This window comes from Amblyomma mixtum, chromosome 2 (assembly GCF_055824585.1).
Source record: "Amblyomma mixtum isolate Tamu chromosome 2, ASM5582458v1, whole genome shotgun sequence".
Classification (NCBI taxonomy): Eukaryota; Metazoa; Arthropoda; class Arachnida; order Ixodida; family Ixodidae; genus Amblyomma; species Amblyomma mixtum.
The window spans coordinates 30971062-30997739 of record NC_143013.1 but is presented as its reverse complement, the minus strand read 5'-3'; the positions used below and the strand labels follow the sequence as shown (position 1 = coordinate 30997739).

The window sequence follows — 26678 nt, the reverse complement described above, 5'->3', positions numbered from 1 at the left end:
ACCGACAATGGGTCGTTGAAAAGCGCGTCCGCTGGAGAGCCGGATACGCGCTAATGCTTTGGCGTTCGCTTGTGTAACTGCATGCAGACTTCCTGCTTCATTGTCTGGCAGAGCCTGTCGTTAGCGACGGTACCGGCAGTGGCATCCCTGACAGTCAGGCAGTGCATACCAATTGCTGGTTACTTGACTACTCAGCAGACAAGGATGGGGAGTTGAGGCGCTCGTTAGGATATACAGTTGAACATCGTTATAACGAGGTTGAAGGGGCCACGCGATTACTTCGTTATAGCCGTAGCTTCTTTATAGCCCGTCTTGACCGAGCTTCCAAGGGGCGTCGTCATTCCTTCATTATATTCATTATTTAGTTACAAACAGTTTCGTTATAACGAGGTTCGATTGTATATCTTCTTCAGGCCTGAGCGAAAATTGGATTTTATTTCTAAGGACTAGGAGTCCCCATGAACGCACGCAAAAAGTTTCGCAGGGGTATGTCCAACTGTTTCTGCTCTATGACTTTTCTTCCTGTCCTTTGCTATAAGATCTCTGCGCCTTCTCAAATCTGCAACAGCGTCTCATGACGCATATTTGGTCAAATACATGCCTGCTGGAATAGATATTTAGAATCAAAATGGCAGATACTCTTGTGATGATACCGGAGAAACTCCGCCACGAGCAGGAAGCTGATATAGACGAACCAACTAACTTCGAACTAGATGCGTTAACGTGCGCTGAGTCAGGGAAGGCGTACCACTTCATAGTTTCTTGACTTGCATGTGTGGGAAGCACTACAGAAGTGAGAGAATTGCGCAAATGAGAACGATATCACAACAGTTTCATTCGTCTGGGTCACTGACTGACGGCGGGATGGTTATCATCAAATTTACTTTCGCCGACATAGTTAAGCGACGCATGCTGAATAATTCTTCCTTTTAATAGCAGAGCAAGAAATTGATCGGTAATTCCCCGATATTTGAAAGCCGGTATCGTTCATTTGGGGCATGGAGGTGGAGGCTAAATGTGGTCGTTTAACTCGGAGTAGGTTGCTCGAAAGAGGCAGTAGTCGATTTTCTCTTTTGTTGCCTTTCGGAGGTCTATATTTGTTATGCAAATGTTTTGCAAATGCAAATATTTGTTATGGGGGGGGGGGGGGGGGGAGAGAACTTTAGAAAACTGTTTTCTTTGCCTTTTTTCTTGTGACGCACAGGAGGTTAGAAAAATGCCGGGCATGATCTAGTGGCCATTAACCAACATCAAGAATTGTTCCGGTCATAACTGAAAGTGCGATGGGCCGCTATGGCGAAGGAGAAGTGAAAAGTTGGGTTCGCTTCGCACTGTTGTTCAACTGCAAAATAGTTCGGGTTCAGCCATGACATCGTGCTCACTTTTCAGTTCATGAGAGAAGTTTAAACGACTGTGGCGCAAACTACTGGCCATGTGTGTACAGGCAGTGCAAAGACGGGGAACAGCGCTAAGAAACGGGACAGTAGAGACGGTGTACCTCCTGGTCTGTTCTCTCCTCATTGTTCCGTTTTCTGCTGGCCCGCATTCTGAAGATGAATCAATCAGAGCCTGCCACCCCTCGTCTCCAAGTTCTCTTCTGCTGCATTCTCGTATCATGTCTGCTGTTCTCTGTTCTAGCAGGGCTGGAACCAATACGATATCATAATAGTGCCGCGTTTGTGTTCTGCATAAGAAGGCTGCTACACGTTGGGAAAATTTCATTACTGGATTTTTATGTGAGCTGTTGTTTTCTGGCTACAGTTTATGTGAGCGCAAAAATTTTCTTCCTAAAAATATTATTGCATTCTTTTCTGGGTCTGTAATTATTCTGGCACTTCTGTTTTTCATTTCTGCAAAAATTCATTGCCGCTAACTGTCAAGCCTAGTGATGATCTAGAAAAAAAAAAAGTTTGTCCCTCAGAGAACGCATTCCTGCATCGCAAAGTGAATGCGCTTTACGTGGGAGTTCCTTACGTACTTGATCAAACAATTTGCCTTCTTAACTTCTTGCAGCATCATTAGCTTAATTGCTTCAGACATAAAAGAAAGATGGCGGCGCGCTGGTGCAGCAACCCCGCGTTTTAGTTTGGGATACAACCTGCTTATCGTCGGCCATATGCGGCTTTCAAATTACGCGCATCGCGTTGTTTCTGCCTGCATGGCAAACTGTTTCTCTCTGCCATGGTCTCTAATATTCTTTAAATCTCTACAGATATATACCATCTGGTCTGCCTTTGATCATCTGTATCCACGGTAGTGTATGGAGTATTTTAGCTCTGGCGCAATTCAAGTTAATCAGGTTCTACGCGTGCACGTTGGTCCAGCAGCGGGTAGTCAGTAAGCGGAGACACCCGAAGCGCAGTGGTTTTTCTGCTCATCACCCTGTCATGTCCGACCTACAAGAGTCAGCCCCCTAGCGAGTGCTTTGACGGCGGCACGAAAGCAAGCCTTCAGAGCATGACGGCTTCCAGCTGATGCAGGTTGTAAACAACAAAACTGCCCTACTGATGCGTATCGTTTATAGCCGCGCCTAATCAAACTTGTCTTATATAGTAGTACTATACTGATCGGCTTGTGTGTCAGCTTGCTTTTTGTTCTTCGTGAAGTCAGCTGACAGCATACTTCTAGATTTCACAACTTCATTGGCTTCTAGAGTGACTGTGCCCCAGTGCAAATGCTTAAACACCGTGTTGTACAGATTTAGCGGATGACTTAAATAGCCTGGAGCACTTCTCGCTCCTTGCACTGCTGCACCACATGTGCATTTTACAAACAAGAATTTTTAAAATGCCCTTTCGTTGTCAATTACCAGGCTTATCTGGCAATAAATCGTAGATATTGTTCTTGTTTCGAGTATTTTTCCAATGTTCACAATGTTTCCAGGAAAGCTTTTTTTTTCCTAGTTCTTTTCCGGCGTTCAAAATTTCGAGAAATTTTTTATCTGTAGTCGAATGTATGCACATTACATCAAGATGACTCCTTTCCGGAAGGTTTGCTGCTAATGCATACTAGTCCTACCTCAAGCTAAGATTGGGGTGATTTGGTTTCGAGCAGGGGGCCTAGATCAAGAACAAACATAACTGCAATGATGCGAGCGTGCCGCATTGAGCTACAGCGCATTGCACGACAAGAATCCTTTTTATGCGATAGTCTATCACACCCCTTTCTTTTCTTACTTTCCCTATACACTTTCCTTTCCACCCCTCAGCACAGGGAAGTCAATCGGAATCGCTTCCTGATTTACCTCCCTGTCTTCCCTTTCCCCACATCTCTCTCATGCCACCAAGCTGTATCCTTTGTTTTCAATTTAGTTTAAGACACTATAACTGCCCCGTCAAAAGTTCTCAGCTCGCAAGACTAGCTTATCGGTCGTTTAGCGGAACATCCCACGCGCCCGTCAAGCTGTAAACTTCTGTAGGCCGAAAGTAACACTTGTCCTGTCCTTTCAGGACCTTTTGGTCTTCAAGAGTGCCATGAGGGCTCCACCATGCGGCTCTGAAGTAGATCGTGTGGCATGAAGACTTTTGACGAAGACTGTAAATTCTATGAATGGATTCTGTGAAATACTGCTGCTGTATTGGATCCGCGTCCTTTCTGGGAGCCAAGTATTTGTCCTTCGATTAGCGTTAATCGAACCTACGAGGAGCATACCTTATAAAACGAGGCGTGACCGAGCTTTCCGAGTTCCGTCGAGGGGTCTGATCGTCACTGTTCAGGACTGAACCGATAATTACTTTGTGTCTGGCTACTGCTATACGTGGTTCGCTCACAATACAGAGCAGCACGGTCAAACAAGACCGCGAACAAACCTAATTGCAATGGCGCTGGCAACTGAATAAACGCGGGCCATCTAAACCGCCAATAAAGCCTCGCGTGCGCGCCAATTATGGCTATATGTCGCTCCTGTTTTTCCTGAACGCGTGAGCTGCGCGATTGGCTTGCGGCTAGCAGCCACGCGCGTTAATAATGACGCTCATAGAATTTCCGATACCCCGGCCCAACAGTGGTGTATAGCGTTCGGTGCGCTTAATATTCGCCGGGCGTGCCGTGCGCCGCACTCCTCGCTTAAAAGCAGCGGCTGTTTGTCAAGGATTTCCTCGTGCACCAGCGGACGAGATCACCCAGTTGGTGATCTAAGCGATCCAGTCTTGCGTGAGCGCGGGACATATCAGGCAGCGGCCCGCTTTGCGGATATCCAGGGCGTCGATGCCAGCACTTATTCAATCGTAATGGTTCCACAGGCAATGCAAGGCGTCGTTATGGGCGCCTCTTCGATCGCACTTTGGCTCTTAAAAGGACATTTAGGACAACTGCATCGATTATTCGTTGCTTGTAAAGTTTGAGAATGTTTGGATTTTTGTAGCTTTGTCGACATTCTTTCGGCAGCAAAAGTTGTATTTATTGCCTTATATTTGGCACTCGCAAATGGAATGTTTTTTTCCCCCACCCACTCGAATTGATCTTTTGACATTTGTGATGACGGCTAGGGCATCGAGGAAAACGCATCAAAGCGTTTTCAAACAAAGTAGTCTCTTTGCAGATAAAACAGTAAAAAATGTAATAGGACCACCTTGATTTGTTCTCAATGTTCTGTTATGTAACGAAAAAAAATTTCTAAATTGCGCTGCAAAAGAGGTGGCATCGTGATTGACTTTAACTTGTCGCACTGTAGCGCCAAATTAGTAAAAAAAAAAAGAAACAAAGACGGCTAATTTTGTCTGGAAAGCTGCCACAGAAAGAGCTCGCGGTATGCCAACACCGCTGAAAAGAACTCATAATGCCCTGACAGTCGAGTGCTGACGAGTAGCGTGCTAACACGTGCGTTTGTGCAGTCTCTTACACGAAGGATTCGCAAACATTTTACACAACATGCTCGCTGTGCCCTCATTTAGTAATTATTAATACTCCCCTTCCCAACTACTGCTACTAATTTCGTTGCGACCGAAACGCTTCACTTAATTTGTATTCCACTTCTGAGTAGCATTCGCCTCAAGCAACATACCCAGCGGAGCTTGAATAGATTTGCTTATGTGCTATACTGTGTTGTTTTCCTGAGAATGTACCGCGCTGTGTTTTAGTCAGCAGTCTTTTCATGCGAATATACCATGTGCTTAGGTCTGTCCGCATAATAGCGACCTGCTGAGTATCTTGCATTCATTATTAGACTGCAGGATGAGTGCTGAAAACAAGTGTTTGATAATGTGTTGCACTCTGATTTTGTCGTCGTGGTGCACATATTCTTCTACCACAAATTTATTGACTGTTGCACTCGTGGAGATTCCTCCGCGTCGATCCTGCAGGGTATCCCGAGAAAGTTTACACTCTTGGCACTAACAGCACGGACCTTTTGTTTATTTATGTATTTTTTCCTCTCACACGCAAATTAATGTCATATCACTGCGTTGGGAACACCGCAGGTACAAAAGCAGGCTCAGTTTGTACGCATCGTTTCCACATAGTATTTCTGGCTGGTTTCCTGCCTTCGAAATCGGAGCGTTTGAAAAAAGAGATATATGAGTCGAGAGATTAACATAAACACTTTTTCTTTTGGCTCGTTGCCTGTTAGCAGCGGATGTACGTGGAGCAACAAATCAATTTTTATCTATGGAAAAATTGAGCGAATCCTTGCAAACTCATTACTTTTAGGAGCTCATCGTCGACTTGCATTAATGCAACGATAGGAATGGATGTCTTTAATCGACATTATTCACAAGCATGAACAGCTCATTTCTTTTCTTTTCTTTTAAGAAGTGGGGGAGGGGGCAGAGTGCATGGAGGCGTTCGGGGCTCGCAAAAAACAAACAAAAGTGAAATTATTCAGGAAAAAAAGTCGTTATTTAAATGCGATCCTGAGTAATACGATAACTTGAAAGAGGCTAATTTTTTTTTCTTTGATATACTCTAATTACGGGGAGCCTTCTCAGTACTCTTGATGTTGATGAAACGAATAACCAGATGTTCGATTTAAGTGAGTTCGAATGAGAGATAGTACATTGCATATGTATGTACCGCAAGAGGACTGCGAGGGACAACTGCTAGTTATGCATGAGACTTAGCACATCTGAAGTCGAGTTTCGCGCTGCATAAAGTTGTGCTTAAAATTGGCCTCTCCATTTTTCTCTCTCTCTTTTCGTGCCCTGCTCCGACCAGGCGGCGCAGTTTGGAAATGACACGGCCAAGTCAGCGTACCTGTTCAGCCCCAGGAGAAGCAATAAGTTCCCCATCATGCGACCGAGGCTGAGGACCACCACCAGGAGTCCGCTGCCAGAGCCGCCGCCGCCGACACCTAGACAGGAGAATCTGCAGGTGCGTATGACGCGTGGACATGTGTGCTTCATCAGACGCCTGCACTTGTCCACGGTGATGCGCAGGAAAATCTGTCATTACCTCAGAGAGTATTCCGGGGCCCAAATTGTCTTCCTTTATGCGCCGATTTTGAAAGAATATGGTGCAGCACAATACAAAGTTTCAATTTTTTTCTTTGGCTAAACACCGGCCTGGAAATTTTAACTCCTAAATAGGGGGCTTACAGTCGGCATCAGCAGAATCATCATCATCACCCCCATCAGCCCAGTTACTTTATATGCAGTAAAAAGCCTTCTCCGTTTGATCTCCAATTAACCTTGCTTTTCTCAAGCTGCAACCATCCTATTATTGCAAACTTTATACTTTCAGTGACTCTCTGCTTCCCCTGCTACGTGTACGTTTTATTTATTCTACTCCTATATCCTAAGGAAAGTATAGCCGTATGCTACGACAATTTTTTAGTCCCTCTCATGCTTGACCATTACCTGAAACCAAAGGAACAATGCAAGAAGCTCCGTTCCAGAGGTTCACTTACCGTCAGCTGAAACAGTCGCTGTCTGCTGTTCAACCGTACCTGCCAAGGTGATTGGAGGACGTTTTCTCTTAAACATGAACAATATGCAGCGAGATTTCAGATTGCCACGCATTCTTATGCGTGCTGTGAGCTTTATCATTGCGTTATCTTTCTCTTGAACTAGGTATGTGTGAATAGTACTATTTCGAAAATTTCGAAGCCCCAGAATACGAATAGGCTAACTTTGCTACCGAATCACATATGAATAGTGTAGTTAAAAACCGAATCGAATACGAATCTAATAGTAAAACAGCCGAATCAAATACGAATCGAATATTTATGCGATTATTCGCTGCACGTGCGAATGTTCGTACAAAACGAATATCCAAGCGAAACACTAAAGCGCTAGTGGCGGAAGTAGTGTAAATCTGTAGCTGTGGAAGGAAGCAACACCGATCGCCACTTGAAGGCATGCAACACGATTTTAGCACATGAACTGTATTAACGTCGTGCCATACGTACTGGGAAATTACCTTTTCGTTACTGACGCAAACAGTGAACAAACTAGTACCAAATCTCGGTTAATTAGAGGAACGAGAGCTTGAGGCATGGCGTCCGATATCGGGTGAGAAGGCAGCGCTTGCTAAAATTGGCTGAGCCCTGCCGCGACGCCCATTCTTGGAGGCTATATATATATGGGCATTATGAACGATCCTTCACGAACATTGGACCGCGTCGCAGCACTGAACCCTCCTTCCTGCGCAGACCGATCGCGCGGCTGCATGTTCTGCAGCGTGGGAGTGTTCCTTGCTTTTGAGACAGTCATCAGATAAAAAAAAGAAACTGTGACGTGCCCTATTTATACCTCGTTCCAATTATTCGAAATGTATTTGAAAACCTGAGAACGGATTCGATTCGTTCCGAATGGTTTTGAACATGAACTATTCGATTCGCTAGTCAAAAATTTCGGTTGTCCGCACACCCCTACGCTGAACAGTAACAGTTTATGATGCTGGTATCAATGATTGGAGTCGTGTGTCTAAAATTTGCACATGGAACGCATGGAAGTTGCATGGAACGCAATGAAGTACTAAACAATGCATGCATCGATGCTCGCTTATATCGAGCAATGAAAGCGCTCAGCGCGCGAAATAATCAGCCTATTTTGTTAGGTAAATGTGCTTCCAGGCAGCTACGCCATGAACCAATGGCATCTGAATGCACCGAGGTTGTATCGGTTCTGGCAAACCGAACTAGAGGTCAGTCCATGGAGCTTCATCACCGCCACTGAACAGAATAGTGTGTTGTAAATACACGCTCATGTAATTAACAACGTAAATGCACTGTTGCCAATTAGGAATAAAGTTACTCTTTTATTGAAACAGATGTCCACACTGAAATGGTTTGAGCCTGCAAGACATGAATACACCAGTTGTGTCAGTTCTAGTAAATAAATCCAGAGGTCGATTTACAGCGCAGATGGGCCTCCGATGGAAATTCCTCGCCGTAGATGGACCTTCTTCAACTGATGTCTTCCCGGTTCATCCTTATGGTTGTGAGACATTCCAGCGGCTAAAAAAAAAAAAAGACAAGGACGAAGGTAGACGAGACAGGACGAACACCGGCTAAAAAATACACGGACGAAGGTAGATCAGACAAGACGAACGCCGAATCCTTAAGGCCTTCTTGCAATCGCTGAGCGCCGCTTTTGATATACCGGAGATGGTCAGTGCCATGCCTTGCTAACTATCATTACCGACGTCACAGGTTGTAACCATACTGATGGCAAAGGGCCAAACAAGTGAACTACGGAAATCTTACTAGAGCGTTTCGACAAGCTATAGTGCAAGACAGGCGAGTATGGAGCGAAATAGACCGGACATAGCGCTGATTAGCAAGGAGTTGGTAGTCATGACTACCTACTCCTTGCTAAAGCATGGAAACTCCTTGCTAAGTCACAAACGAAAGGAACGAAGCCGAAAAGACATAGCGAATGGACCGGACATAGCGCTGATTAGCAAGGAGTTGGTAGTCGAAGCCGAAAAGACAGCGAATGGACTGGGCATAGCGCTGATTAGCAAGGAGCAACTCCTTGCTAATCAGCGCTATGTCCGGTTCATTCGCTATGTCTTTTCGGCTTCTACCAACTCCTTGCTAATCAGCGCTATGTCCGGTCCATTCGCTGTCTTTTCGGCTTCGTTCCTTTAATTTGTGACTTCTTGCGGCGTCAGCTTAACTCGAACCCGCAAACGATTCGTTATAAAACACGGCCCCTGAGCTGTATGTTTACACCATTCGCGTCAGCTGCGTTTCGTTGACGAATGCGTGCAGGTGAAGCGGCAGGCGGTGCTGGACACGGTGCTCAAGCAGGCGGACATCTTCGAGCTCTCGTCGTCCGACTTCAGCCCAGCGGTGGCGTGGCCCGTGCCCCGGCGGCCGGCGTCGCGTCGCTTCCGGCCCAACGCCGTCACGCAGCCGTCGACGGCACGGCCGCTGCTCAAGCTGCGCCAGCCGAAGCCCACCCGGCCCCCCGCGTACTCGCTGGACGGCTTCGTGCCCAAGCCGTCCATCATCCGAGTCACCACCACGGAAGCGCCGCCGCACATCCGCAAGCTGTACGCCACCGCCAAGACCGAGGTGCAGACGCAGGGACCGTTCCGCAAGAACACGCCGCGCTTTGGTTCCAAGAAATCTAAGGTGCGCTCGCTCACCTGCCATATTCGTTGACTCGCAACGTCACAAGTATTTTCTCGCGGTCGATGACGTAGCCGCTGTCTTTACTGAAGAGCGTGCGCTCTATATTCTGCACGCAACCGTGTCCGCTTTCCATGGTCCGACAAATTAGAAGGCAGACTAGTTCCGCTGGTTCGGTGAAAATGGTCGCAGTGTTAACCTTTGCCACGCAGAAAGCGCAGCTCTTAATATACGTTAATTCAAAGGAAATAGTCTTTGCCAAAAGTAACCAGGCGGCACAGTTTGCTTCTCAGTCTTATATTAAAGCTATTATGCCAGCCCTCAAGCTCAAAATCTCTGTATGGTAAGGAGAACCCCTGTCCTCACCTTCAAATAACTTTAATCATGCAGCCTGGTTACTTTTGGCAAAGACTGTACGTAACAATTACCACTTTTGTAACAGCACTAACCGCGTTGGTGTGGACCTATTATGAACAGTCAAGAAGCGTGTTAGAAGGGTTTCCTTTATATTGTTATCAGGATTGATGATTATTTCTGCATTCAGCGCTGGGATTTATTTATGCCGGTCTGTAAACAGCCATAATCAGTGAGGCTGAACAGCGCAAACAAAGAAAGTAAAGAAAATCATGTTTTTCATTGTCTGGACTTATCGGTGCCATGTAAAGGTCACTAATACAGCTTTTAGCGAACTTTTTAAGCGTTGCCAGATCGGTGCTTTGACGTATAATTCTTCTAACAAAATGCAGGCGGTGTGTTCAGGGGGTAATCTTCCCTCCTCTGTCCAAAACTAGTACTGTTATTTATATCTATAAATTTTAGACATCCTGCATCTGATCGATCGCGCACTGTGTTCCCTCCCGAAGTGTTTTGTGCAGGGCGTTGTTGATGCATAAAACAGGAAGCGATGTGCACGCAAACGGTTTGTGAACATTCCAAATGAAGAGTATACTCGAATGTACAGGCAAGGGGGATGTGGAAAGGTACGCTTACATTTCGTGCTCTAGGACCAAACATATTCTTTCCCCGGCTTAGAACTTGAAAAGGTATGGAAGGGATGAATTAAACGTCTACAGAAGACAAAAACGTCTACAGAAGAAAAAGTTTCAGGGTCGTTCACGCAACACATGTTACACCAGTTTCAACTTCAGCTATATGTATATCTGAGGGGGTTGTCGAAAGAAGTATGTGACAAAAGAGTGTGACAACGGTGTGAAAAAAAAATTACCGACGATTACGTTACTTCCTAATGCGAAATTTGAGCGCAGCAAATAAGCTGTTTCACCTTTTCGATAGATTGAGGCAAAGAAATCGAGCAACACATGTATGCGCTATCACAGAATTTTTTTTTTTTTTTCACACGTATTCCTTTAACAAAGACTCCACTAACAGTTCTTGACAGTCATGAAGGAAGCTTTGTGGTCGGAGAAATAGAGTGATATATGTTCGAATTGGTACACCAATGCTTGATTCTCAAAGACGAGATCTATACAAGTGCCTCGCGAGGTTGTCACAGCCGTGGGACGCGTTACGAGCGAGAGGAACGGGATGTTCTCCCGCATAAGTGTTAGGAAATTGCTGTTTGTCTTTATGTCAACATTAAAGTCCCCCACTACTAACATCGGTGTGGATCCATGGACGGTTAATGCGAGTTGCAGGAAGTGCACGACGTCTTTCGTGAGTGCGGTAGGGGCGAAGTAGGCAGCTACTACCAGCAAGCCGTTGGGCAACTTTGCGGCGCACAGTTCGCCAACTTCATGTGACGTGCCAAACATTTGGACTGGTATTGCAGAGAAACCTGTGCGCAAGTAGATAGCGACTCCCGCCGCTCTGTTGTGGTCTCTGCGAGCACCACAGCAGTATAGGAAATCTATGATTTCGAGAGGCTCTTCGGGATCCATCCAGGTTTCAGCAAAGCAAAGTACAGAGGAATGGCGCAGAATGTGATCGTGGTGTACGTCCTTGGCATGTGCGGCAAGGGAGCGTACGTTAAGAATGTGGTTGTGAATGATGAATCAAGTGCTGCCAGCGAATGACGCGTCCATTGGCTGTCTGCGTGTGTTACTGATGTGTGGTTAACATGTTAAGCTTCGCCTGTAAGAGTGGAACGCGACAGCGTCTTGCAACGCTGCCAGGGAGTCCACAGAACGCCATCGCCAATTCGGCTGTACGCCTTGCTGGACGGTAAATTTATTTGTTGAGGAAAGGAAATGTATCTCTCTCGCATATCTGGGTGGACACCTGCACCTCGCCGTAAGGGAAAGGGGGAAGATGGGAGTGAACGAAGACGCCGTATTAGCTAGACGCGCCTTTGTTCATTCCAAACCATTCAGCTGGCATTACGGAGTGGCTAGCGTGCTCGTATCGCACTCCGGAGACCCTGGTTCGATTCCCCAACTCGACCAATTTCGTTCTCGGTTTTATTGATTTATGCGGTCTAACTAGAAACGTTAATTAGGCTATTTCATATTTATATTATTGAATTTCTATCCATCGTGTTCTGTCATTAACCTGTCAATTGTTGGAACTGTCTAGGATGTTCGACACAACGTATATGAAACGAGCAACGTCTTACTGAGTGGGGAAGTGCGTGGTGGTGGAGGGAACGCGGCTTCGTACGTATGTTTTTTTTCAGCAGCGTCTCCTTCCGCGGACGCTGTTGTCGCTGCGGCGCGCGTCTTTCTTTTCTTTTCTTCTGACCTCTTCATTGTCCTCTATATTAATTAGGCTAATTGATTAATTAAGCAATTAACTAAACTCAGTCGAACTTAGTTGCAGCATCACTATACGATCCCTTTGATTGGTTGCATGGTTACTAGCCAAAGTACAATTGGTCCCATTTGAAATTCGCGCACTGTGACGTCACGAGCATTTCGACCAATTGAAAAGCGTGACATTGGGGGCGGAGCTGGTTACGAGGCCGACGCCGACGCCGACGCGAAACCCAGGAACGGACGCCAAAGAGCTGCGCTCTAAAAAGAGTGACAAGACAGTGCGACTAAAGAGGGACTGTGTGACATGAATTGGTCATGTGACAGATGTTAACATGTCATGAGAACCTTACTAAATGAAACATCATTTCCTGCGGACGCCGATCGCGAGATCTCGGGGGCGTCTGGCTATGAGCCGAAGCTGTAGAAAACAGAAAGTATGCTTCTCTCTCACGTTCCCTTTTATACTGCCCCAGCCTGTACGTCATCCAGGTTTGAATGCGCAGTAGCCGAGCTTTCGTTCACTGTGTAAACTGACTTGCTCTCTCTCCCTGTGGGCCGGCGACGTCTAGACCAAGCCGCTAACGAATGACTACGACGACGATGGCCACTTCCGCAAGTTCCGCAAGCACCAGGACACGAGCGGCCGCAAGAGCGTGCAGCGGGTCATGGGCAGCCGCGGGCCCCGCAAGGGAATCCCGGGAATCGACTACCCCAACTTCCACCGCATACCGGCCACGGGCTTCGACTGCAACGAGAAGCAGTTCCCCGGCATGTACGCCGACATAGACGCCGGCTGTCAGGTTCGTATTGATCCGGAGCTCCCTCATCCCTCTACGACGGGCCCACAGTGCTGGATTGACACGTAAAACCCCATTGACGTGAAAAAGGTTTCAGCACTGACAGGAAACAACAAGAATGTAGGAGACTGATCTGCCGCAGTACCATATTTACTCGCGTGTAGATAGACCTGATTTTTTTTTATGCGAAAGCATTACTAGGCTACGTCGAAAAGGTCGTGTCTGCAAAACGTGTCTTCAAAATGTGCCCGCAGCAGTTGTGAGGAACTTAGAAGAGGTAGCGCTAAACGAATGGTTTTAATCGAAAGAGGATGATATGAGGTTGATGTCGAAAAAAGAATTATGTCGATAAGTTGATTAGTTAATTAATTATAGTCGGATACAACTTAAGTCTGCAGTGAAGCTCCGCCCACATTCAGCCTCTGCACACAGAATTCCTCCACGACAAAAAAGTAGTCCGCTGCTTAAATGTTTCTTGTTACCTAAACAAGAAGCTTATAACAAGAAAAAGAATTATGAGCTCTATTATTTTGATACGTGGATTTTTTGATATAGTCAAACATTAAAAAGCTGATTTCGTTTACAGTTGCAATTGGCCAGCGGAGTAATACAAGACGCCGCGGACCGCGGCCCAGTGTTAGCAACTGCTAAGTGGGCGGAGCCATGGCAACGTGTGGCGCCAAATTTGAACAACCAGAAGTGTGGGCGGAGCCAACGCGTGGCGCCAAATTTGAAAACCCGAAATGGGTACTGAAATGAAACGATGGAATAATCGGAATAATCTAAATCCAATCAATCACGTAATGATTAATTAAACTCGTGAACACATTTAACACTTGGGTAGTAATCAGGGACTAATTTAATTGATTAATTCATTAGATTGGTCAATTAGCTCGATTAAGTAACTTAGTGTACACCACCCAATCATTGATCAATCAATCGATTGGCGATCAATCAATCGATCTCGGCAAAGAGAGGCAAAGAGGGGCAAAGTGTTTGATGAAAGAGAGGCAAAGAGAGGTGACGAGTGCCAAGAAGGCGTCAATGCTTTCGCATTAGTCCAGTGCGGGTTACTGCAGTGATCTCTAACGTTTTTTTTTTTTTCGAAATCGTGCTCTTGAAACTCGGGGGTAGACCAGTACACGCACCACATCCAGGGTGTGAATCCAATCTGGCTACAAACTCAGAAAAGGAAGAAAGAAAGACGCCAGTGACACTACTGGAGAAAGTCATGCGCCCTGGTCGCCACAGGGCCATTACAAGTTACGGCAGTTTGTGCCACCAGTACTGTGGAATGGTGCCACGTGCACCTTTTTCAAAAGCACCGCACAAAAGTTTCTCAGAAGACGATCGGAAGGTAAAAACAAAGCCCATCATCACCATGTTGGTCACGCAGATTTTAGGAAAAGCTTAGTAAAAAACTTGTGGGCCTTCTTAATCACATTCTTAAAGAAGAAAATGTGACAGTTGTTAGGTTGCCTGCTATATGGTATCTGCAATCGGTGTCCAATGTTCTGCTTTCGATTTGGCAGCCAAAACTCCGGTTTGAACCAGTTCTAACGCCCCTTATATGATATGCATGAATCATATCACCACCTCGAATGTTAAAATGCCTTCCATTTGATTATGATATGGGTATATACTTAACTCTTTCGCTACCGCAGAAAAATGGACGGTTTGGAGTGTACGGAAAGAAAAATTTTTTTCACAAGAACTAATACACCCAGCACATATTGCAATGCATGAAATTGTAGCTTATTAGTTACACTTCTGAATGAAACAAACAGAAGAGTTGTGTGTGCGAAAGTAAATGAACATTTATTTGTGAAATTTGCTAAAAACACAAAAAAAGTATATAGCAAAAACAAAAATTACCGGCTGCTCTAAGCCAGAACTTGATTACAGGAAAACTGGAATATACACACTGTTGCACATGTTTATAGCTGTCAGTATTCACAGTTTCAGCTATGAGAAAAATTTAGTGCACTTTCCATGGCCTGTCAAGTCAGGGGTCATGACTGTGGTGCCACTGTGAAGAGGAATCAGGGGTGAAGATGTGATGCAGAGGTAGAGTGACAAGTGCTTCACATAAGGTTTTATCTTTGTTCCTCCCTTGTTCTCTGATAGCCGAGCTTGCAGTTTCTTCTTTTTTTAATTTTTTTCGATTGGTGTTGAATGGATTCTATGGGAGGATTGGGGGCGTGAACTTCATTTCCCTCATCATACCCGAAGATTTCTTGAATGAGCTGCTCCCTGCAAGCCAGCTGATAAAATTTGGCATTTTAGGCAAGCTCTAAAACATCAGAATCAATGAAATAAGTTTTAGCGATGTGGTTCGAAAGCCAGGACACTTTCCAAGTTTTGCCAATAGATGCTGCCGTCACTGAATCATCCAGGTCCGTTACGTGCAAAAAAACGAACAAAAAAAGCGAAAAACCAATTTTGAGAAATGATTTTTGATGGCAGAGGGCCAGAATAGATTATTCTGGTATTTCAGTAGAAATAAAGTCTCGGCAGGTCAACAATTCCAATGTATATGATGATTCCAATGAACATCAGCATCTCCAACAGATTCACGTCTTCCCATGAGCCGTCATGCCGAACTTGCTGAAAATCTTCATCCATGCATACTTATTAGTGTTTCTGCACACGGTCTTCATCATTTCCGCCGTGAATAGCATCAAAAAAAAGAGAAGTCGAGCTAATCTCCGAGCGCCGCTCCGCAGCGATGTGCCGATATGGACACCTAGCTGTCGTCTTGGTTGAAAAACGCGACGCGACCTTGAGCATTTGGCAAACTGCCTTCGCCATATGTTGTCAAGACCCTGAAGCACAAAAATAAACCACTCTCATCAATTACAAACCGTATCAACCGCAGAAAACCCACAGCGAACGAAAACAGAACTTACATGCAAGTACGCGCTGACGTTCCAGGCTCCCGAGGCGAAGTCTCGCTGTCGAAACCGAAATCCAACGCTTGTACATTGTTGCCCGACTAATAACCGCTGCTTTCGTCGCAAAAAACGAAACCGAAACCGGCCGACGTACTCGGTGTCAGCTTTCGTTTTCGAGGAGCGCACGGCGACGCGGACGCCATTTTCTCCGGCTGACGCCGCTGCGGCCGTTCAAAGTTTTATTTTTCACGGCGCCCCCTCATCTCAAAACACTGAAACCAAGGCTGCAATCGAAAGAGCAGTTGTTGAGCTCGCTAGCTAGATGGCGGAGCGCATACACGACTCTCCAAAATGAGCTTTTTTGTGCGGGCGATTTGAATCGATCATATGCGATCGATGGCCTATGGCGCGGTAGCGAAAGAGTTAAGTGACTGGCTCATCCACCTTAATCCACCCACTAATCCATTTTACCGTATTTTCCGGTGTATAAGACGCACCCTTGTATAGGACGCACCCCCCATATATGCAGGGTGTCGCTGAAAAAGCTGGTATATAAGACGTACCAGTGTATAAGACGCACCCCAGTTTACTCAGTTAGGCTAGTGAGGCTTAATTAAACACGCTTGTGCGACCATCGCGAAATGCACCGCACCTGTGAGAGTGATCGAAAAAGGCAACACTCGCGTCATACCCGCCCACGTTTTAGCAAAAAAGAAAGAAAAACGAAAGAACTCTCCTTATGTACATAACAATTTTTTTTTTTGCTTAAAAATCATTCCTTCATTTAGTGCTCCTCAATCGCTCTGCTAAGGAAGGCGTGGATAAGGAAAGCTAGATGGCGTTTGTGCGATAAACCCCGCGGTGTATTTTTCTTGTTCCTTTACCGTGTTCTGCAGTTCAGATAGCAGGCTTCGTAGCACGGGAGACTCATAAATAATACCACTGTTGGAAACTGTCGAACAACTCACACGATGGCACCGTTTCGGTGCACAAGCACGATCAGGGCCATACATATCTACCATCCAACAGACATGCGACATGATTATGTTACATGTCTATTTTGTTTTTACATGAATATGTTTTAAATGCAGCACACGTAGCAACAGTTGTTTCATTTTATGTTTGTTATAACAACTGAAAATGAAACTTATTTTTTGTCAAGTTTGTATATAAGACGTACCAGTGTATAAGACGCACCCCAGTTTACTCAGTTAGGCTAGTGAGGCTTAATTAAACACGCTTGTGCGACCATCGCGAAATGCACCGCACCTGTGAGAGTGATCGAAAAAGGCAACACTCGCGTCATACCCGCCCAGGTTTTAGCAAAAAAGAAAGAAAAACGAAAGAACTCTCCTTATGTACATAACAATTTTTTTTTTTTTTTTGCTTAAAACCTTTGAAGTCTTCATCTTCGGATGCGCTATCAGAAAGTTCGCCCATTTCGGGAGGCAAAGCTGCTGAAACATTCTCTTCGCACTACGTACACGGAGCAAACATAGCTGCGAAGGGTGACTAAAAAAGAATGCCGGCTTGTCTTGAAAATGGCGAGAAGCGCGATTGTCGCCATCTTTTGGCATTTCACATTACTTTTGCTTGGGGCCTCCAAAACGGCCATGCGTTTGTGATCCCGGAAGTCGTCATCCCAGCCGTTTCATGATAAAGTTCACCTAAAAATGTTGCGCATGGCGGTGCCGGTATTCAAGCATTAACCATGTTACAACCGCGTTATTGGTAGCGATATTTTTTCGGCGAAAAAAGCTTGAGCATGAGCCTGAGTAATTTCTGAACTCGCAAAAAAAAAAACGAAAAATTCACATATAAGACGCACCCTTGTATAGGACGCACCAGCAAGATTTTTGAAAAAAAGGCGCGTCTTATACACCGGAAAATACGGTAATCCATATTATGGGGCGGGCTTACTTCATAATTTGGGTACTGGCCAACTTCCAAATTTTGGGGGCCCTTAGATTATCAAATATGGTGAAGCTGATGATGTCACGGCTGTCTCGACCAATCAGGAAATTTTGTGACAGAGAAGTCTGAAATTTTTTTGAGATGGCAGCTTAAATGCTGTTGCATTAAAACTAAACTTCCCTCAGTAGCTCAGCCTCTAAGCTGCTCGGCAGCCGCAGACTCATTAGCGTTTAAGCAAGCCGTCATCTCAGACTTAGAAGCGTTCAAAAACTGAACGACAACATGCGATTTCAGTGCCGCTGGAGACCTCATCAGGTACTGGGGAAACCAGCAGGAAAATTTTTCCATTGATGAGTTTCTCACAGCAGCAACGCATCTCCAGTATGTGGTGCACTGTGCCAGTCTCTCCTTAACAGCACATTTTTTTGTTCCCGGTTCACCGAGCTGGGGGGTCGACCTATATGATGTGTTGACCTATATGCGAATAAATACGATAACACCACAAACTCCAGCAGCAGATGTCTTTTTTTTTAACTCTAACCTAAACATACAGTAATAGCAGTCATAATTCTTTTACCTCAATAATAGAGCATGGATGCGATTTCTTAGGGGCCCTAATGCAGGGGTCTCAAATACACGGTCCGTGGGCCTCGTGCAGACCCCTAGCTCTAATGATTTAATCTTTTGTTCGGAAATCGCTAGGCATGTTCAACGAGCATAGTCCAGTGCCCAACATGACAGTGCTCTTCGAACTTTTTTTTTTTGAAACGCAATCTATACAATAAATCATACTGCCCTCTTCCCGGTGGCAGAGCTTTTCAAAGAGAGCAGCATTTCTCTCTAGTTTTGATGACAATATTACCATCATATTACATCAAATTAAAGAAATTTAGCACGCTGGGATTTAATAGCTAGGTGATGATTATCACCACCCCAAAACAATGTAAATTCTACTAACTATCAATCATTAGGGAATATCGATTATCAACTTTCAGTTCAGAGCGCTAACACGTACGCCAATTTGTTCCTGTATCAGTTTTCCCTACTGCACAATGTATTGTACCGGAATGGCACACCTTCGGCTGTCTGAGCCATGAGGTCGTCCAACATATCTGCCTGTCATTGAAGTCTTATTTCAGGGATATATTTGCGAGCTTCATGTTCATACCAGAAGCTGATGCAATTCTTAAGAAACAGGCGCCTCCCAACCAAACAGCTATTTTCACCATCCTAAACGGACATGCTGGCATAAAGTCATAGCCTATTTACTATAGTTACATGAATCCAACTCAGGACGCCGAGTATAAAACGCAGCGTTCAAGTTGGTCAATATGCCTGTCAATCCACAGCACCACAGTTGTTTTTGTTCTTCGCAGGTGTGGCATATGTGCACTGGAGTTCCTAACTTGGGGGCGAGACACAGCTTCCTCTGTCCCAACGGCACCATCTTCAACGAGCGGAGGGGTGTCTGCGACTGGTGGTACAACGTGGAATGCAGTGAATTCAGCTTCTGAGCACCAACCACATTTCTTCCAGATGCGTACAGATCCACTCGCCAGGCCGGACGCGCAACGCCACGTGTCGAAAACAAGCGCAACGACTTGGTACACCGCGCACAGCGATATGCAGCAACAGCGCTGATGTTTTGCAAGGCACCCGCGCACGAACTGCCTGGTGTCAGGGCACCTTGAGCGTGTCTGATCCTGATGCGAATATACTCGTTGAACGTTAAGATCACCGAAAGAGGTAATGACATGGCGTGAAAGATGTGTGATTCTCGGAAGTGACCGGCGCTAATTGTGCCATTTGGCTGTGGTGTAGGAGAGGTCACCTTGTAGTACTGAGCATTCATCAAAACATTTTTGTGGCCTGGGTCATAGCCGAAGCTAGTATGAGTTCCAGTTGTATTTAATGATCGCAATTACAAAAGCCAAAACATAAAAATATTACGCAGTGATTGCGACTGGAAAGAGAGTACCAATGCAAAACTTGGCATAGTCCAAACAAGGAGGGTCCTAGAGCTGTAGAGACACATCTGCCGACCAATGATACAAGGAGGACCAGGCACTCATGTCCTAAAGTTTCCTCAGTGCTTGTGTAGACAGTTTGAAGTTTGTTGTGGCTAGAGTGGAAGGGCCAGTGCAGTTGGCATCACGGTATGCACTTAAAATAGCCAAAAATTTCCTCAATATTTATGACACAAGGACAGTGTAAGTGCGAGCTGCAAGTCAACTCGCTGCGTGTAATATTCCAGGACATAGTGCTGTGAACCAGCCCGACTGCCAAAAGCATTCTCATCGAAGAAACGGATCGAATCCAACTTGGTGATCAGAAGAGTCTGATCAGCACTGACCTCAAGGTGGTAGCCGATCCGGAAGTTGTTGAAGCGAGTACCTGCAACGTCACTGTAGCCTGTTATCACGTTGTGTAGTGTTGTGAGCGTCTTCTCCCAAGCAGCCCCCTGTGGGTGTGTGTCGTGTAAGCCAATAATCCAGCAATGTGTTGCCGATGTTCTCACTCGGGAAACATATTCCTGGAGTTGATATCTGCACGTGCTAGCCAAGCTCATACCATCGTTACAAACTACAGCATCCAAATCATGGTTATACTTTATATAATACTATCCGTCCATACTACCTTCGGCATGGCCGCTGAATCCTTTCAGCAGGGCTGTCAAACCACCTCAAACCGGCATGACCTCTAGCTGATATCACTAACCGCCCACAGCAGATATGCTAATGTAGCATAATGAGTGGGAAGTTGTGCAGTTTCGTAGACAAGGTATACTGTTTCTACACTCGCAACTTCTCGGAAAGTGGTGCCTTTGCTTGTTCAAAGTCTGTAGCATACCCTGCACCTTTTTGGCGACAATGACATTTGGTAAGTGTCCCTGAAAGGTTAGAGTGAGACAATGAGGGTGTCCAGAGCGCACAGAGAAAACTGTCGAAAAAGAAAATGGACCCTGGTGAGCTTTGTATTTTCGCCTTCGAGCCTCCTTTCGGTGTCATTCTGGGAATTCAGTGTTGTTCCGTGGACCACGCATCGGTGTTTCTGTGTGGCGTTGTTCACAAACAGGATAAGTTCTCTCGTGAACTGGCTTCCTAACAAAATTTCTATACAGCGAACCTAATGATCACCATATGCAGGGAGCCAGTGTTCTCGTCGCAGCCGACACGGTGACAAATTCTAGCACGTCAACCATACACAGGAACGTTGAACTCAGGATTTATTTCTGCTTGTGTGCCTGTTCTAGCGTCTGTTGTGCTTGCAAAGTCTTTCTCCCACACTCTGAAAGAAAAGAATTCTCAAATGTCTTTATCTCTGCACTGTGTGACATGCTCAAGACCATGGACTTTTTGTCGCGATTCAGACGTTTGACATGTGAGAACTGTGAAACAGCAGGCTTCGTCTTTTGAAAGTTGTTCCAGTTTAGATGTGGTTGCTTCATCTACACATGTCAATCTAAAACAAGTGCTGAGCAAGCATGTCTGTTGAGTGTCGGTCGAAAAAATGTTGTTATTGGTGTATCTTCCCCAATTCAGGCTCCCAAAAATTCTCTTTTCCTTCCCTTTTCTTTCTTGACATTGCGTTCCAATATTTATTTTGACTTGTTGTTAGAATTTTACAGTTCGTGTTAAAGAGAAAAAAATATGCGCATAAATTATTTTTCCCGGAGACTTGAGGATTTCATATAGCAAGGGCCCATGTTAACGCTTAACATGTCTAGATGCACCTTTCTATTAACAACGGGTAACACGTAAGTCCTCGAGCTATCCTTGCTTTGTTTAATGTTATCGCTATGCTCTACCAGCTCTATTCTCGCTACAAAAGCAGTTACGCTTTCGCGAGTGCTAGTAGAGCTGATATCGCTACTTTTTTACTGATGTTCAATATTTATTGAATGCTTTTTCTCCAGCGTTCTCTTGTATTCTTCGAGGCATCGTTTTATTTAATTAACTTTTTGACGCTTAATACTATTTTTTTGCTGTTGCAACTTTTTGTTCACCTTTGGCAGTGTTCCAAGGAAAAAAAATGACTGTATTGCTCACAAACCTCTCACAGTCAAAGTTTTTTTTTTCTGTTGTTTTCGATGCCTACTATACCCACTTTGGTCGCAGGACAATGAAATACATTCCTGAATTGTTTTTCATCATGTTACTGGCACGCAACACTGCATTCACACACTCGCATCACACGCACGGCATTTCAGACACGTCTTCGCCAATCATTGTTTTTGTTGCAGTATTGGAGCACTTATTGTGCTTTCCATAACTATTCTAATTTCGGCTTGAAGGTCAATAATTTTCACAACTAATGCATGAAAACTGCCCCATATGTATCGTCATCTGCTAAATAAACCCTTCGTAGTCCAAAGTGAGACACAGTCCTCTCAGAAGCGGCGTTCTGTAGATAAGACGCCGCGCATCTGCAAGATGCTACTTTCCTTTTCTCTTAGCAACATATCTTTCGTTAATTACTAACCAAACCACCCTCGGTTCCCTATACTGCCGGTGCAGCATGACACTTTCTTACCACACTCCTCAGAACAGAACAGCTTCTTAAGCGCGACTAAAAATAATCTCTGTGTGCATAATTTCGCGTATGAAGGCATGTGTGGTCTCATTAACCAGCAATTTACTTTTAATCGGTTGCGATCTTAGCCTACCTGACCAGTAAGCATGCCTTCTTTCTGCCCACTGAAAGCCTGCACCTTCACCTGTTATTTCCACCTTCTCCGTTTTACAGCGGAGTGAGTTTGATGCAAAAGAAGTAAAACAAAATAAAAAAGCATAATTTCTCTTTTGCTCGCTACTTTTACATAACGTTTACTGTCGGTGGCCTATGAATTTTTTTTTATTATTTCGCGCACATTGTATATACATTGTATTGAGAAATAAATGTTGTTTCCAAATGTCACTCTTCCTGTTTATATCTTGACTGGCACATGTCACTGTCGCGTCCGATGTTCAGTCTTTTTGTAGACGGCTCTCTAGACTTTTAGCTTAATTCGTGCAGTGGTGAATAATGAGTACTTCCACTTTTAAGATGAAACTAAATTGAGAGATGGTGTGATAGTTAATACGAGCTGTTCATTCACAGACTAGGCTAGACGGAACAGCAGCAATATCTGAATGATCTAAAGTTTGGACTGTAGAGCGAAACAAGAAAAGCACTGAAATTTCTTCCTCCCTACATTTTCTCCATTACAAAAAAAAAAAAAGGAAAGCAACTTTCAACAGGTTTTCAAATGACAATGTTGGAATGACAATGTTGGACATCTACATATCCCCTGCATGCTTGCATGTACTGCATGCACCTTATCTGTAGGTACCCTTTCTATTTACATGTGTTTATTTTAGAGTAAATTGTTGCTTGTGTTGCTTTTTGGGCATGCTGAATGTGTTCATTTGTCCATTTCTCATGAGTGACATTTTGTTAAAAGTGCTGCTACTAGCAGCCACGACAAGTTGTTTTAACATTCCCACGGTCTTCACCTTGGATTCAGGACATGCCCGTTGTCTGCGAATTGTTCACTGTGGACTTAATTTGTTCTTAGGAGGCTGTACAAGATTAGCGTCTTTTCGCCCCCATCTACCTGTTTAAGCAAGTTACAATCATCATACAAACATAAAACCTTTATGTCGCATGCTAATGAACACATCGATTCCTCGACGAACACATCTATGCAAGTGGTAATTACTAAAATTTCTGGATTAACACAGCCTCAATGTGTAAAGGTTTTTTAAACACTGCTTTTTTGCTGAAATGAAAGAGGCGAATTGAAGATACATGCATTGTTTCTTTTTTTTTTTTCACGCACAGACCATATACATGAAGTTTCTGTAAGTACAAACTGTTAGTAATTAAGGCACAAAAATAAAGCTTTTGGCCCTCTGTAGCAGCTCAGCTCAGAGTGACCGCATTGTTGCTGCTGCATTCTCAGTTTCCTAAGACTGCACATTTTTAAACAAGTCCTTGCATTGTCAACTAACTGTACACGCGTGCATATGTGATATTTCACTAGAAACTCTGTTTCACAGTTCTATTTGCTTGACTGTGCGTTTCTCCCGCGGCAAACATTGCATCACACACGCACTACCCAGGTAGCGGTGGACATTATAATAATGTTATAAAAAGTTATGTAAGCTGCAGTAACTTTATATGTTGCATTTGAACGTTACATTAACGTTGAAAATTAACAAATGACGTTATATGCTGCATCGAAAACATTAGTTTAACATTCAAAGTAAACTAACTAGTATTGTGTTCTATTTCATGCATACTATTTAAGCACATTTATTTTGTGTTTATAGCTGCTATAATGACAACTTTTTCCGCTCTTGGGCAGCTAAAAAAACACCATCTCTTTTGCACCCTCGCACTTATTGGGCACCATTGCAACATAGTCGGCAACACAGACAGATGATGATGATGATCACATGAACAAAACAATAAAAATGTACTCTTCGAAATAAAATAAAGGAGGAGGCCATTCTGTCAACACGTATATATTAGTACCACACCACCGGTATTGTTTCTATCCTAACGACAAAAGGCACATACTAGGCTGTGCGCGCTGGAGTAGTCCCATCTGTGCAGGTGTATGCTTCAGTGGGTCTTGTTGTGGAGCCCGCAGTAAAGATGTTCGCCATTGCGCTGTCTCAATATAGTTTCCTGGTAAATGATGTGCAAATCACTGATTCATTGGCATAGCAGGTTCAATAAGAAGTTGTTGGTTCATCCACCGGTTCCAGATCTGGGTTTTCTTGACACTCCCATGCCATGTGAAATAAATTGGCTTTGGCTGCGCAGAATCTGCATTATGCATGATTTGGATGTTTCTGGGTAAATTTCGCCCACTTGTATGAGTTTTGGTAAGCATTGGCTTGTTGACACCTAGGCATTATATTTTCCTTAATTAATCGCATAAGTGGATGGGATATGTGCGTCTTCCCAGCCTTTAATGGTGAAGAATTTTTCGAATTTCGAAATGTGTAAAGAGGGTCTTTATCTTGCCACACATCCGCTGGGAGCATCGACTGGAAATCACTCAAGCTTTGGTGTGAGCGCCGTTGTTTGGGAGGGCGCACTGTTTAATGCAGACCTCACACGCCAGAGCTGGTAGGGAAAGCCCGAGCCACTGCGCACGCGAACGTAACCCTGGAATAGGGGACCAGACCGCATCATTAATCTCTGTAAATGAAAGTTTTGTTCTATCCTTCCTTAGGCCACAGAAGCAATGAACAACACACATGCACGATGAGAGGCAAAAAACTTGAGTCATATGCTCCAATAAAATATGCAAGCTTTCTGTGTGAACATATCTTATGGATGGTGAGAATGAATATAAAAGCAGCACTTACAACATTATTTTGGAGCAAGCGCTCTACTAGGCGCCTATGTTTCGCCAAGTTTATCGGGTGTTCAGCAGGAAGAGCAATAGAGATGTGGCTGTGACATCAGACCACGAGACTGCGCCGCTGCTGCAACCGTGGTGCGCTGACCACCACTTCGCCAGGTGTGGTCATGTGATGATGCACGTGACTCGGCGTCGCATGCAGTTTCTCCATGCATAGCACGGCTGACAGTGTGCCTGAAACGCCTGCGAGGTGTTCCAAGCGTCTAACCAAGTGTAGCCAAGTGTAATGGAGCTTTCGCTGTGTCTAGGTCTAGAAGAGTTAAACCACTGCCAACTTTTTCTTTGCCTACTGCATTTCGTTCTCTTTCCTTCATATTTTTCTTGCAGTTGTAGGTTGCGCTATATGTGTCACAAATGACAGCCAGTCTGTGTGCAGGGTTTTCTGTGGACTTCGAGTGAATTAGGGGTGAGGTCGAATGTGAATAGTATAGCTTTAAACTGCACGGGAAACCAACATATCGTTTTTGCATCTGCTAAGAGTGGGCATTACATATTGACTAAACAAGAGCGAGAATTTTAGTTATGACCTTTCATCGATCGTTATAAAGAACATGTTATCATGGTTCTAGCAGTCGAGTGACGGATCTAATATTCAAATATCAAATCCATGAACAGTTACTCAAATCGGGTCTGTAGCAGGAAGAACCCGATCGGTGGCGTAGCCAGATCAAGGAACGATGGGCGACCAAGACCTCGGAGCAGCGAGAATGGCATCGATGATAACGCCTAACGGCTGGGCCTTCAACATCCAGAACTGTCGTCTCGGACGAGGTTTGTGTTATAGCCGGGTACAGCTGAAGTCTGCACAAGGTTCGTTGCTATTTTGGAGTGCTGAACAGAATTCCTCCGTGACGAAAAATATACCCCTGTTAAAGCTTTCCTTGCGAAGGTAATCACGAGATAAAATTATAAGCACATCAATTTTTATGCCTCTGGCTTGTTTGATACAGTCAAGCGTAAAAAACGTACCTGACTAAATTTGTTCACTATTGCAATTGGTCAGCGGAGTAACTAGTAAGACGCCGCGGGCCGTGGCCAGTGTTTTCAACTGCTGTTAGAAACGTGAGCGGAAAGCAGCCGCCGCCGCCCAGCCGCCAGCTGACGCCGATTGTTTAACTGGGCCGTTGCAACACTCAGTCGCCCGTTCCCGGGTTGAGCAGCGTGCCTCGGCGTAACCAATCACGCGAAGAGAGCTGAGGAGGAAACCACGGGATGAGTGTACGGCGGTAGCGTGCAGTGGAGCGGCGGTAGCTGAGCAGAGCGCGCCGTCTTTTTTCTCGTCGATGACGTCATCAGTAAGGTATATGCGTCGTCGACAAGAGATGGCGCCAGCAGATCCGCGTATATGACACCATACGCGGAGGAAAATTACGTTTTGCTGATGACGGCAGCTAACAAACTAGCACCCAGTCTCATTTGATGAGAGGA

The 26678-nt window shown here is 44.9% G+C and overlaps 1 protein-coding gene across 2 annotated transcripts in view; it reads left to right on the top strand.

The window, feature by feature from the left end:
* Positions 1 to 22747, top strand: part of LOC149358829 (uncharacterized) — a 159333-nt gene extending 136586 nt beyond the window's left edge. The window contains exons 3-7 of one of the 2 annotated variants that reach the window (XR_016288735.1): positions 6151 to 6306; positions 9152 to 9517; positions 12795 to 13025; positions 19207 to 19576; positions 20085 to 22747. Coding sequence is in view for 1 of the 2 variants with exons in the window: in XM_089571004.1 (XP_089427130.1) it covers positions 6151 to 6306; positions 9152 to 9517; positions 12795 to 13025; positions 19207 to 19344 (891 nt within the window). In the remaining variant the exon portion in view is untranslated. Of the gene's footprint in view, positions 1 to 6150; positions 6307 to 9151; positions 9518 to 12794; positions 13026 to 19206 lie in introns of both variants that reach the window. The other variant, XM_089571004.1, reaches the window with a different exon arrangement.
* The last annotated feature ends 3931 nt before the right edge of the window (positions 22748 to 26678 follow it).